Source organism: Ciona intestinalis, chromosome 1 (genome assembly GCF_000224145.3).
Source record: "Ciona intestinalis chromosome 1, KH, whole genome shotgun sequence".
NCBI lineage: Eukaryota > Metazoa > Chordata > Ascidiacea > Phlebobranchia > Cionidae > Ciona > Ciona intestinalis.
The window spans coordinates 7,009,459-7,022,722 of NC_020166.2; the positions used below are offsets into that span (position 1 = coordinate 7,009,459).

The 13,264-nt window shown below is 34.9% G+C and overlaps 5 protein-coding genes and 1 pseudogene across 7 annotated transcripts in view; 2 read left to right on the plus strand and 4 right to left on the minus strand.

Annotated features, from left to right (window-relative positions):
- Nucleotides 1–1,608: 1,608 nt before the first annotated feature.
- Nucleotides 1,609–5,646, plus strand: LOC100177287 (gamma-interferon-inducible lysosomal thiol reductase). Its single transcript, XM_002120753.5, has 7 exons — nucleotides 1,609–1,885; nucleotides 2,539–2,733; nucleotides 3,003–3,077; nucleotides 3,439–3,537; nucleotides 3,970–4,116; nucleotides 4,681–4,749; nucleotides 5,244–5,646. The coding sequence occupies exons 1-7, from the start codon at nucleotides 1,778–1,780 to the stop codon at nucleotides 5,343–5,345; spliced, it is 795 nt and encodes a 264-aa protein (XP_002120789.1). The 5' UTR covers nucleotides 1,609–1,777; the 3' UTR covers nucleotides 5,346–5,646.
- LOC100181225 (U6 snRNA-associated Sm-like protein LSm6) lies at nucleotides 5,469–6,419 on the minus strand. The gene is made up of 2 exons (XM_002120614.5): nucleotides 6,281–6,419; nucleotides 5,469–5,923 (listed from the first exon to the last, which is right to left on the minus strand). Exons 1-2 carry the CDS (start codon nucleotides 6,369–6,371, stop codon nucleotides 5,766–5,768), a joined length of 249 nt encoding a protein of 82 aa, XP_002120650.1. The 5' UTR covers nucleotides 6,372–6,419; the 3' UTR covers nucleotides 5,469–5,765.
- On the minus strand, nucleotides 6,395–7,857 carry LOC100179628 (serine/threonine-protein phosphatase PGAM5, mitochondrial; the record flags this gene model as incomplete). The annotated part of the gene is given in 1 exon segment (XM_002120540.4): nucleotides 6,395–7,857. A coding segment is annotated over 1 exon segment (815 nt), but the record flags the coding sequence as incomplete, so codon positions are not given.
- Nucleotides 7,858–7,917: 60 nt separating this feature from the next.
- LOC100183569 (regulator of microtubule dynamics protein 1) lies at nucleotides 7,918–9,704 on the minus strand. Its single transcript, XM_026835242.1, has one exon. The coding sequence runs from the start codon at nucleotides 9,474–9,476 to the stop codon at nucleotides 8,580–8,582; it is 897 nt and encodes a 298-aa protein (XP_026691043.1). The 5' UTR covers nucleotides 9,477–9,704; the 3' UTR covers nucleotides 7,918–8,579.
- A 330-nt stretch (nucleotides 9,705–10,034) lies between these two features.
- Nucleotides 10,035–11,275, minus strand: LOC100185935 (annotated as a pseudogene). The gene has a single exon (XR_717752.3). The product of XR_717752.3 is annotated as a regulator of microtubule dynamics protein 1 pseudogene (transcript).
- Nucleotides 11,276–11,489: 214 nt separating this feature from the next.
- The window catches only part of LOC100181953 (hemK methyltransferase family member 2-like), a 7,422-nt gene continuing 5,647 nt past the window's right edge, over nucleotides 11,490–13,264 (plus strand). Inside the window, exons 1-3 of one of the 2 annotated variants that reach the window (XM_009864124.3) lie at nucleotides 11,490–11,699; nucleotides 12,508–12,633; nucleotides 12,974–13,060. In XM_009864124.3, coding sequence (XP_009862426.1) covers nucleotides 11,647–11,699; nucleotides 12,508–12,633; nucleotides 12,974–13,060 — 266 coding nt within the window. In that variant the 5' untranslated portion in view covers nucleotides 11,490–11,646. Of the gene's footprint in view, nucleotides 11,700–12,222; nucleotides 12,330–12,507; nucleotides 12,634–12,973; nucleotides 13,061–13,264 lie in introns of those variants that run through there. The other variant, XM_009864125.3, reaches the window with a different exon arrangement.

Below are 13,264 nucleotides of genomic sequence, written 5' to 3' on the forward strand. Positions count from 1 at the left end.
TGTAGGTTTTAGTATTTCCTGTTACATTATTAAATATCGAAAGCGTTACCGAGACCGAAAGAACATAATATAAGTCTTTTCCGGTAAAAAGGAGCTCACAGGAAAGGTTTTCGATACGCGTAGGCCATGAGTGGAAATTAGTGTGCGACCTAAAACTAGACAGCTGTGCTTTTGGTAGATATGGAGGAGGGGTAGGTGGGACACCTTTGCCACATAAGTTTCAAATATCCTGATCTTGTTTTAAACAATTAACTACGATCTATGGAAGTCCTGAGGATACGATTTTATAATTTTTTAAATTTTCTATGTTTACTGCCAAATGGGACGATAAAACAAAATGAAAAAGTGTGCTATCTTCCCCTCCCCTACTATACCTTAAATCACTACAGAACACAACAAGCAGTAAACAATAAGGTGTATGATTGCTTCGCAAACACTGGTGAGTCAGCTATGCTTACTATAGTCCCGTGATTAATCATGTGCAAATCGCGAGGAAGCAAAATAGTGACGCCGTGCTGACAAAATGTAGTCCCCTGCACTAACGTTGCGGTTAGGTTGGCACAGCAGTAAATAAACCGCATTAAATTGCTCCACGAGATTGCTCGTTGTTACGACCATTTATTGTTGCTGCAATAATTTCCCAATTCCCTTTGCCATATTTCCGTACAGACTACTAAGATACAATACAGTATATGTATTAAATGTCTGTAAGGGCTATAAAGGTTTAGGTCGCGTACTATACGCATGTTCGGAGACTTAAACTATTGGTTTAGTAACGCTTTATGATGGTGCTTAGTTCTCGATAACCAGACGATACGGGTTGGAGACCTGATGATGTTAACATGAGCGCGTGTTTTCGTGTGTTTTTCCGTAAAGGGACACGAGATGCATAAAGCTAAAGCATAAGTTGGTAATAAGACCCCCGTGTTTTGAGTTACCCACCGCGAGAGACGTCAGAAATTAACACCTCAGTTTACGTAAGAAAATGATAAGATATTTTTAAGATATGACGCTCTTTACATCTCATTTCCGTGAATATCTTGTGCAAATGAGACGTCAGAAGTTAACGCCTCAGTTTACGTATAGGAAAATAACAAGATGTTTTTATGATATGACGCTCTTTACATCTTACTTCAATGATTATCTGGAGCAAATGGTACGTCAGAACACCGTTTTAATTATGATTAAAACTTTAATTACATATTTAACGTACCCAATATTATTAGAACGGGATTTTATGTCGCGGTTATTTCCCCGAAGAAAAACGACCGGAGAGCATTAAAAGTATTTGATTCAAAGAATAATGGTGGTCTATAAGCGTTTGTTTTGATGTTTCGTCATGTAGAATGAGACCAAAAATCTAAAGTAACATTATTTCGTTTTAAAAACGTTTTCTGTGTGCGTTAACAGTTGTTTGTTTTGTTACGCATATATCTGTATAGCCCTTTCGTTACGTTTCCTGTTAACGCGGTTCGCTTCTTGTCATTCTGAAGATCAGTAAAAGCTGGCCGAATAACAATTTTTACACGTGTAGTAGTCCTGTTTATATTTTAATTTAATTTAGTTTATTAAATGCATATTTGGCTCTTAGTTTTCTTTAATAAACACTTAACATTAACAACCATATTGGAGGTGTAAACCAGTAGCCCAATGTCAAAATTGCAATGGTAAAATACTTCTAAAAACTTAACAATTTATGTGTAAAAATATATACGGATATTGTCGTGTTTAAAACATATCATTTCAAAACATTAAAGCATCTGCATTAGGACTAAAAATGGAAATAAAATATTTAATTTTGTTTTTCTTCTGTGGAAGTGCATTGTGTTGTGATATTGCCCCTGCATATTGGTGTGATACAGAAGCTATTGCATCTCAGTGTGGGGTAAGTGCTGTCCTATATTATTTAAGTATGTATTGTTGCCCATCAGTGTGGCATAGTGGTTAGCACGTATGCCCCTATTCCCAAAATTAATGGTTCAAGGCTTGTTGCAGCCCAGACTGCAGAGCGCGATTTTTTACAGACTTCTGGTGATGCACGCCACAATTTTTTCCATGCATGCCAAATAATTAAACAAAGAAAAAAATATGTTTTAAATTAAGTAAGATTTCCTAACGTGGCTTGAAAATGTACATGCTTTGCACGCAGATTTTTAATGATAGCACGCGCGCACGCGAAAAATAACCATCTTGCACGCGCGAGATCTCATCAGGCACTGCCATACTCTGCAGACCGGGTTGCAGCTATCATTGTAAGGATATCTTTTTTTGTACAAGACACATCCAACACCCGTTGCTCCAACCCATTGGCTATTAATTGGTTGTCTATATTGTCAGACATACACATAAAAGCAATCATCCACAAGGTTACAAATATATTTGTGAGCCAAACAAGTGTATAAAATTTACATATCACGTCTGTAGTTGTTGTACTTTTTTGTTGTTAATATCAAGACTTCATTTTTTCCTTTAACATTTTCATTATATTTAAGAGTGAAAATGTTTTATTCAAATTATCAAATAAATTAATTATACCAGGTGCTCCCTGCATGTTCCGATCGTTTGTATCCCAGCTATGCCACAGAAGCTGATCCTGTTGTTGTTGGAGTCTACTTTGAATGTTTGTGCCCAGACTCAATACGATTCATTACCAATATGCTGTTTCCAACATGGGTTAAACTAAGAACAACTGGTGTAATGAAAATCATGATGGTTCCATACGGAAAAGCAACAGTATGTAATTAATTTATTTTTAGTGATGCAAAAGCAGTAATAATGAAGATTTATCAATCTTGCAGTAAACAAAATGTCTAAATAAATTACCAAGAATAAATTAATTAGTTAAGAAGTTTAAGGATTCTTAGTTTTATTATTTTTAAATAATGAAAATCTGCGTTTTAGTTTAAATGGTATGCTTGTTTTCATGCTAATATTGCTAATTTTTACATGGAATGTATTAATGTAACAAGAATCGGTTATTTACAGTAACAACATATTTTCAGATGAACAGACATGGTAGTGGATACAACTTCACTTGTCAGCATGGACCTCAGGAATGTGAGGGAAATATTATTGAGGTTAATGCTGTTTCTATGTTTCATTAAATACTGTCATTTTGCTATCACCACTTTTATTTATATATGACCTTTTATATTATTTTACAAATTTATATTATGTTTGTTTTAATCTTTGTTATCGTATTCAGAGAGAAATGAACACTATGTTAAGTAGGTTTTACTATTTTGAGGAGTATATGTGTAACAATACTTGCTTTTACAAGTATTTATTATATATTAAAACAACAACCTCAGCAATACACTAGTCAATTGGTTATCAATGTACCTACATTACACATGATTTCTGAAAGAACCTTATTATGGTGATGTGTTTAAATGACGCATATTTCCTCCCATAGAAAATATCTGTTTCCTTTTACAGAACTGTTTACTGAACGAAACAAATTATGACGAAGCAAAATATCTTCCAGTTATTCAATGTATGGAGCGTTCCCCGCAACCTGTGGCTGCTGCAGAACAAGTAATAAAATTGTTCCTATACTTGAATGGGGATGAATGAATAAATAAGTGAACTTGCTTCATCTGCGTGTGGCAGGAAAATGACAGTCGTTATGACACGTGCGTTCATACACCTCCTGCTTGAGTTACCATGTATATTACTGTGTGGGTCGTTATTTTTTGGTCGGATTTTTTAGTTTTTTTTATATTGTGCGTCCATGATTATGCTTTGAAATGTTGATGGTTGTTGTATAATACAACTTGTATTATAGGTTAATGGGTCTGAAATTCTAAGAGTCACACTAAAAATACATTTATTACTTTAATATTTAACATTGGGAAAGAATAATATTTCTTTGATCCATATAACTCATATTAGACTTATATATGTTTATCATAAATAAACACCGCCTGTTTTTTTGCATGACAAAACATTTTATGTTTATTTCAACAGTGTATTACAAGGAGTGGTTTAAATTGGACCAATATAAATGCTTGTGCATCAAGTGTGAATGGAACTATGTTAATGCATAAAGCTGGTCTTGCAACTGCAGCTCTTAACCCATCTCTTACTTGGGTGCCTTGGATAACTATTAATGGGGTAAGCTTTTTCTACTGATGAACATTGCATTTTGGTTACTGCTTTATAGATGTAACTTACTTTATCCTCCTGTGGCCGGAAAACAACAGTTGTTAAGCATAGGTATTCGTTTCATATACCTTTGTTTATTTTTTGGGGAATTTTTCCTTTTTTTGTGTGTGTGGCTAATGATTTGGATAACCCATTAGTAATCACTGGGTTGGAATAATTGCCGTTAAGTGTCTTGTTCAAGGACACATACAGCCGCAATAGTAGAATCGACAAGCCTTGAACCCATTACCTCTGGGTTAGAGACAGGCGTGCTAACCAACTGTGCTACGGCGCTGATTTATATTAAGGTTAAAGTGGCCAAAGTAAGCATAATGTTTGCTTCCCGTATTTAGTAGTAACTAGTGACTATACATTACAGTATATTTCAAGGTTAATTTATACACAATTTTTAATTTAAACAACCTTGTACTGGAGCTTTTGTCTCTACTGACTTGAAGTAGGAATGTATATTGATGTGTCATATTATTTTGTGAACTTTTTATACACCTATTGTAGAAATGTAAATTTATATAGATTCACACTGATCATATTCAGTCTTCTGCTATTACTGACCTGCTGACACTGGTGTGCGAAACATACAAGGTGCGTTTGTGGAAAATTACTTTGTATTTTTATTATTCATTATACCTATACAAATTTTACTGTAGTTCAGTTATGTCTATAGCTTCTACCTTCCTAATTTTTTATTAATATTACACTACTAGTACTATACAAGGGTTAAACGCCAGTGATCTTGGGTTTCAGGGCCGACTGAAATGTCTTGACTCACGGTGTATATGGAGTGTTAAACACTATAAAGGATGTTTACAGTACCTTCTAGCTACTACTAATTTTTCAAGGATATATCATGGAACAGTTTTTTATTTATTATGATATAAATTTTACATGGCCCTATTTTAATTAAACAGTAGCAATAGCAAGGCAGAAGTTTCAGTAACAAAATAAACAAGGCTTAATCTAGACGTTAGTAGCTTCAACTTCACTAGTTTCTTAAACCTAATTTAAATAAAATTTTCTAATTCTTGTTAAAATTATACTTATAAGGTCTTTTTTTAACCAATATATTTCATATTTAGGGGGAAAAACCTAGGTCATGTCAGCACACTAAACATGGTATTGGTGCTTATGCGCGTAGACAAAGATTCTCAAATAAGCTATATTTCCGATCACGTGGATAACTATATTGACCAACTAAGGTTTCGATTGAAAGGGAAGCCTATTTCTTAACTTACTGTATGCAGATTTTTTAAGATTTTTGGTTCTTCGTTATAATTTCTTAATATTTCTAACAATCTGCTGTATTCAATTTCACTGGTTTATTTGTACATTAGATTTTTGATTGATTTTTATTGTAGAGTGTAAACAATGATGCTATTGTTTTTAGCTGATTCTCGTGCTTGATTCTTCTTTAACATTAGAGTACAACTTTAACTGGCGACTATTAAGTTCAAAATTATTGAATTTAAATAAAATGCAACATAAAAAATTTGACAGTTTCTTTCAGAAAACAAACAGTTTGAAAAACTAGTTTCAAAACAACCTAAAAAGTGTCCTTCGTTGCCTAAAAATCGCGCATTTAACCAGTTTTTTGTAGCTTTTCATCCCACAAGACCTTTTCTTTTCTGTGTGCTGATGTAGAACACATTGTTGCCTCTGATAAATGCATCTCCGTACTTGTTCTTTAACTGACCATTCACATATTCTTCTGTTTGTTCAAGAGCTATGTTCATGTAGCCATCCAAGCACGCAAGAACACCTGAGACAAAGATTACTGGTAAGTTGTGTTGTTCGAATATTTACAACATGGTATACTTAGACAAATGCTGAAAATTGTAAATATTTGAATAATTTTGCAATCCTTATAACTTATTTTATGGTGTTTTAAAAAACGAATTTTTCCATTTCAGATTCTTGATATTAGTTAATAACTACAAATAATGTAAAAAATAATATTTAACAATTATTTTTAACTTTAAATCCTGTCCCAATTAATACACGCACTGCTGGACTGCTTTTAATTTTTTGCCTTGGTCAAAATTTATTTTAAATTGACAAATACACCAATGCTGTTTTACCACAGCAATCCCTAAAAATTAAAAAACCTCTGTTTTACCTCTGTAATCAACCCCAGAGTTGAGTTTGACGACAACAGGTCGTCCAATGATTTGTTTCAAGAACTCACTTGGTGTCTGTTTCCTACTCATGGTGCGCTAATTATAAAATCAACCTTAAATTATGGAAAAAAATGTTTTTTGAGGAAACGTATGTGCTAGGTTAAACACATAGTGCAAATGCAATTTGTATTTAAAACATTTTTTTTCAAGATTAGTTACAGAAATATTATGTCACTTTAGGGGTTTTCGGCATTTTCACAATAAATACACAAAATCTGGCCTTGCTTATATAAAGTATACATAGCAATATAAAAGCAAATGTAAATTTCGTTTCGGTAGTAATTGCACTTATAGGTTTAAACTGGCATAAAACCTAATATGAAACAATACTAATGAAGTTTTATGCTGCTCATGAGTAAAATGGCAAGCATAAAATATGAACCGGTTAAAAATTAAAATTTGGGGTGAAATACTGTTGGTGTGGCTATACGAAAACAGAAATAAACAATAAGGATACATACTGCAAATTTCTAATTGTTTTTATGGCATGATAATGTATCAGCATGTAGATAAATATCACTTTAAAGTTTCACTTTTAGAACTTCAGCCTCAAGTTAGGGAAAAAAGTGCAAATTTAAAAAAAAAATACTAAATCAGGTTATAATTGCAGCAGACGAATAGAGCATTAAGAGATGGTTGTAATTCACTGCATTTCTGCATATATCATACATGGTCAAATATTGTTTATTGTGTTTCCAACATTACTCAATTGAGAGTTTATCTTGAGGAATATACCCAGCTTCCCCCAAGCATTGCAGGGTCACATGACCATCAGGAAATACGGTTAAACAGGTCATGCTTCCATGTTTCAACGACATTCGCAGCCATGCCTCTGGTGGTAGCTGAAGTGCTCTACATACAATGTACCGGATAACATTTGCATGGCAGACTACAACCTCATGAGAATCATTCTTCTGCGATATGTCAGCTCTGTGAACATATTTCCTAAATCCTGCCTCAATACGTGGTTGATCTGTGTGCACGCTCACTTCTGACCTCCAGTAGCGGAATGGTGGCTCCGGAGAAATTGGACTTCCCTCCCGGAGTAAATCTGTTCTTTCAACATCTTCTTGGTTCAATTGCATCCGGATCAACTCACTTGTTTCGATTGCTCGTGTCATCGATGACTCGACAAAACGATCAAAATCAATTCCAATTTCACGGAGTCGAATCCCTGTGTAAACTGCTTGCTCTTGGCCCAATGTTGTCAACTTCCTATATTCATCATCCTTGTATTCTGTGTGATATTGACCATGCCTTATGAATATCAACCTCCTTGTAGCAGTTGGTGTATACTCTTTCAACAGCTCCATATATTCTTCCGAATTCACTTCAACTTCATTCAATTTAGATGGAGGAATGAGTTTTATAGGTTCTCTCTTGTCCCAGTTGCTATCCCATTTTAAATGCTGGGCAGTTGATATTGTAGCAGCATTGACAAGCGTTTGTATGCGAGGAAATGTAAACTTCTGTTGTTTATTTTGACTAACACCATACACAGCACAGCCTGCAATGCCTGACGAGACAATTAATTTAAATGCCCTAGACATTTTCACGAGAACTATAACAATTAAACCTGCAAAACAATGTTTAACAAATTTTATAAGCTTGAATAAATAGGCATGATGTGAAAAATTGACTTCAGGATCAAATGCAATACATTCCAGTCTATATTTCCATTATTTCGACTGAAAAATGTACAAAAACTGCACCAACATGAACACCATATTTGCACATCCCAACAATTATAAACATTTACAAACAGTAAAGCGTAATAAATACATATATTTGTGTTTAAGTACCGGTAAATTACACTCACTAATCACATATACACCACTTCAATTACCAACGCACTAATCAGTAACAAACAATTACTGGCATGGGTATATGTAACTATCCTGTTGCCACCAAAATTACAAATAATTCACACCTTGATCAAAACAATTCCCATCTATTTCACTAATAACAGTATGATAAATTAACAATACAAGCAATGGGGATTTATCATACAACAGTTTCACAAGCAATAGATCATTGGGTCAAAAAAAGGGTCAACTAAAGTCTTTCCAGTAAACATTTAGCTTACATAGAACAACAAAAACTACAATTTATAATTAACTACTAACTGGAATATATAAATGTTTAAATACTGACTGCAAATAGAAGTATAGCATGTTAGTGTCAATAGAATGTGCTTCAGTATATATTTGTAACAAATGCAAACAGAAGTTACTACTTTCACTTTCCAAGAAGGGATTTTAACAAAACTTCTGCCTCAACTTTGGCGTTTTCATCTTCAGTGTTCAATATTGGATAATGGAGTACCCGATCTAGGAACAACATGGCCCTCTTGTGGTCGTTCATTTTTATGTAAGTTTTTCCAAGCATGAGTAAGTTGACGCTGTAGAAGTTTGGGTCCACTCTTTCAGCTTGCATGAAGTAGTCAGCTGCTTCTTTATAGGTGGAAGAAGGTGGGGTGCCAAAAATGACCGCAGCCATTTTGTGTTGCCACCATGGCATGTCAGCAAAGGCAAAACACCACATTCCGAGGCAATGTAATGTGGTTGCATCACTTGGGTTCAGTTCAGTAGCACGTTCAAGGTGGTCACGAATTAGAAATGCATTCGAGATCTTTACTTTGGTACCTTCATAATCTCCAACGTCGCCAATGGTTATAGCGTACCATTTATGAGCTGCAAAGTCACTTTCGTCAACATCCAGAGCTTCTTTGGAAGCGTTAAACGCCTCGTAGATAAGTTCTTTTTTTTCATTGTCCGTGACATCTTCGCCTTTTAAAGCAAGATCTCTTGCAGCACGTGCCAACCTCCACAGAATGCTACAGTTTTTTACGTTTTTCTGCTTTTTCAAGTAATCGTACAGCTCCCTGTATTGCCCACCCATGTTATACAACTTATCTGCTTCTTCAATGACATGTTTGTCCTTTTGTTTATTCTCTTTTGCAAATATCTCAATACGTTTTTGATGAATTGTAAAAGCAAACGCACTGGCTGCGGACACGGCTAAAGCAAATTTTCGACCCAAGCCACGTTTTTGTTTTGCCAGCGACCTTGTTGCGACTAAGGAGGTAGTTCTTAAGGCTAACGACCGAATAATCCCAAACAATGTTGTCGACATCTTGGGTAAATTTAAGCTAAATTCTTCACAATTAACGGCAGTAGAACCAATCCAATTCACGTTGATTATGTCAAAGCTACATACATACAACCAGTTGTCGTTTTCGCGCGCTCTCTTTTTTAGATTTTCGCCGGATAGTATTTTATGACTTTCTCAGAAAACGTACATCTGCTTAATATATAAACACGTTTTATTAAATTGTCAGGTAAAAGATAACAATGTGTATTAATTGTTCTAATTTACGATGTCCATGAAAGCACTCCGGTGTCTATTATTCTTAATACTGGGGGTTCCCACAAAGCTACATACATACCACCAGTTGTCGTTTTCGCGCGCTCTCTTTTTTAGATTTTCGCCGGATAGTATTTTATGACTTTCTCAGAAAACGTACATCTGCTTAATATATAAACACGTTTTATTAAATTGTCAGGTAAAAGATAACAATGTGTATTAATTGTTCTAATTTACGATGTCCATGAAAGCACTCCGGTGTCTATTATTCTTAATACTGGGGTTTCCCAGACTAAATATTCCGCTTTCGAACTTAATTAACGCGAGTCAACGTATACTATTTTATTAAAATCAATAATCATGCCACTTGTTTGCAGGTGTCTTTAATGTTAAACACTCGCCTAATCAATTCCCCCTTTATTGTTTTTTGTCTGGTTTATTTAGGTTTGTTATATTTTAATATATACAAAATCCGTATACATGAAAAGTGCGTATAATAAAAACACACTTTAGCAGAACGATTCAGGAAATGACATAAAAAACCGTTATACAACAAAAACGATCTAGAAATAATACATCAATCTATCAGGTAACAATACTAAACGACTAATAGTTATGTAAAATCATGCATATAAACCACAAGTGCAAGAGAATATAATTGTGGAATATTAATTATTGTAAACTATTAAAATATAGTTCAGTATGATTTCAACTGCTCCTTGCAGTATTTAACAACTTCTTTATCTTCCTCATTCATAACATTGTAGCTCAGTGTTTCTTGATAGTAGAACTTTGCTTTAACACGATCATTCAAACTTTGATAGGTTTTTGCCAGCATCTTCAGGTTGACGCTGTAGAATTTGGGTTTGGTCTCTTCAGCTTGTTTAAAGTAATTAAGAGCTTCTACAAAGGTTGGCCATTGAGATGGTGATAAGTATTGTGCTACTATTTTCCGAGCCATCAGATCCAAATCAGCATATTCGAAACACCACAAACCAAGATGGTGCAACGCCAATGCATCGTTTGGGTTGATGGCTAAGGCTTGTTGTAGGTGTTTGCGAACCATAAGCATGTTTGAGGCTTTTGCTTTTATCCCATCATAGTCTCCAATATCATTTGTGGTGATCGCAAACCATTTATTAGCTTCAGAGTTATTTTCATCAAGACCTAAAGCTTCTTTAGCATAGTTTAACGCCTCCTCTATCAGTTCTTTCCTTTTTTCTTTTTCGTGAATTACTTTGACTGCAAAATCTCTGGTAGCTTGAGCCAACCTCGACAGTATGTTGCAGTTTTGTGAAGTTTTATGTTTTTTCAGATATTCATACACCTCCCTGTATTGTCCTTTGTTGTATAATCTATCAGCCTCTTCAATGATATGATCTACCATGTTTTTATTTTAACTGAGAACAACCAAACTTTTAAAAGTATTGAAGCGAATTTTCAACTAAATCAAATTATCTGCTCTCCCAGTTTATATATATACGTAATACGTATCTCAGTTTTTCACGTGGACTTCTTCCCTCCTCTCATACTGAAATTCTCTCGTTTGATAAATATGAAAAAATGATTTGTGAAAAAAAAGAAATCGAGAAAGAATGTTAGAAGAATGTGGTATGCCGCTTTTCAGAGATGGCTAGTCGTCAAAAGAAATCTCTGAGTGGCATTCAGTGTCTCTAGAGCTAGACCACTCGCACAGTTCGGTGGCCGATGGATTGGGCAGTCAAGAATACATGGCCTGCAAAAAAATAATCACCCACAAAGCAACAAACTATAGGCAACTCGTAAGCTGGCGCGAGGTGTATGAACACCGACTATTGTTTTCGGCCATGCGAGGATTAAGCAAGTTCATTCATCTTGAACAGCTGCTCCGCACTTGCATCCCGGTAAGAAATCCAGTCCCCGTTTCTACATATCCAAACGAAACCGTTCGGCGCAGGCGATGTTTGCCCACACAGATCGTGCGAGCGGTGGCCGACGTCGGCTACGTAGTCGGTAAGTTTAGAAATGTTGTTTCAGCTCTTCGCTCCGCATATGGTAAATATTTTGACATACGTTAAAAGTTTTGCTAAAGATAAATGGCCGGTGTAACTCTTTAACAGTAGAACGGTTATGGTCAGAGTCCGACTCTGGTTATGGTTACCTGATGCCCAAGTTGTCGATATTTAGCGGTTGAATTACGGATGTATCAAACTGTGCGGCGTAATGAGAAAACTTCCTATCTTAAATATATCTATCTAGCATCTTCCTGTTTTATGATGCAGATTACTTTAAATATATATAACAAATAAATTGTTGCCTAATCAATTAGCGTCTTAAAAAACGAAATATGCATCGCAGTTCGCAGACGTTAAGTTGCGCACGGCTAAAATGCGCACATATACATAATGTAACCAGAGATATAACCCATTAACTTTAATCTTTTTGTAGTTTATAAAAAATCTCATGTTAAAGAAAACTTTATTGGGGCCAGCGAGTTTTACCTTGTTATTGCCTCTAAACTACGCTCTCTTGTGTGTCTATTATACTTTAGGTAGGGGAATCCCAGTAGGGGGAGATTATATTCTAAAACGTGTACGAAATAAGAAAAGTGGAAACTCTTGATCAAAGGCTAGACAGTTCACCGTATGTTGCTAATTTCCCTGCTGCATTTCATTTAAAATAATATTGAAATGAAATAGAAAGTTTTGTTCTTATTTCGTTTTTTTCTCGGTTACTGTTGGGTTCATGGGTTGTATAAGAAATGTGTCTTTAATTAACTACATAAAACAGGGTATTTTAATTTGTTTTTTTTTTATGTTAGGATGGAAATTCCCACGCCCGATTATACCCATGTTTCTGACTATAAAGACGTATATGAACCCGCAGAAGATACATTTTTATTGCTTGACGCATTGGAAAAGGAGAAAAGCTTTTTGGAGTCTGTAAGGTAAGTTACTTCAAGTTATAACTACAACATAAAAAAAGCCTACAGTATAACTAATGGTTACGTTATCCATCTCGCTCTACAACATATCTGTAGTCCCTAATGAGTTGTTCAAATTAACATTATATTATAACAAACCAGGCACTATAAACAATCACCCACAAATTTACATATATGTGATAAGCGGAATCAAAGAGTATGAAATATTACACTAATGTTATGCTGTGGTTGCTATGCAAGTTATTCCATTGCTTTCCCATGGTAGGACATTCCTCACTTTGTTTGCCTTGTCATGTAAGGACAAATTATTTAAATTTATTCAAAAAATTGTTTCCTTCCACAGACCAACCATTACTGTTGAAGTTGGTTCTGGATCTGGTGTTGTTTCAGCTTTTGTTTCAAAGATATTGGGAAACTCTGCTCTATATTTGTGAGTTATTTGTGAGTTATATTTGTGAGTTATATTTGTGAATTGTAAGTAATGTTTCGAGTAGGGGGAACCATTTTTTAATGGTAGCCAGAGGACTGCTATTTTGCCTATATGATCATGTCAGCTCCTTTGAGACCAATGTCAGCTAGAATAGTAATTAGATTATCGAGCAAATCAAACGAAACGGTAATCACGTACAAAACC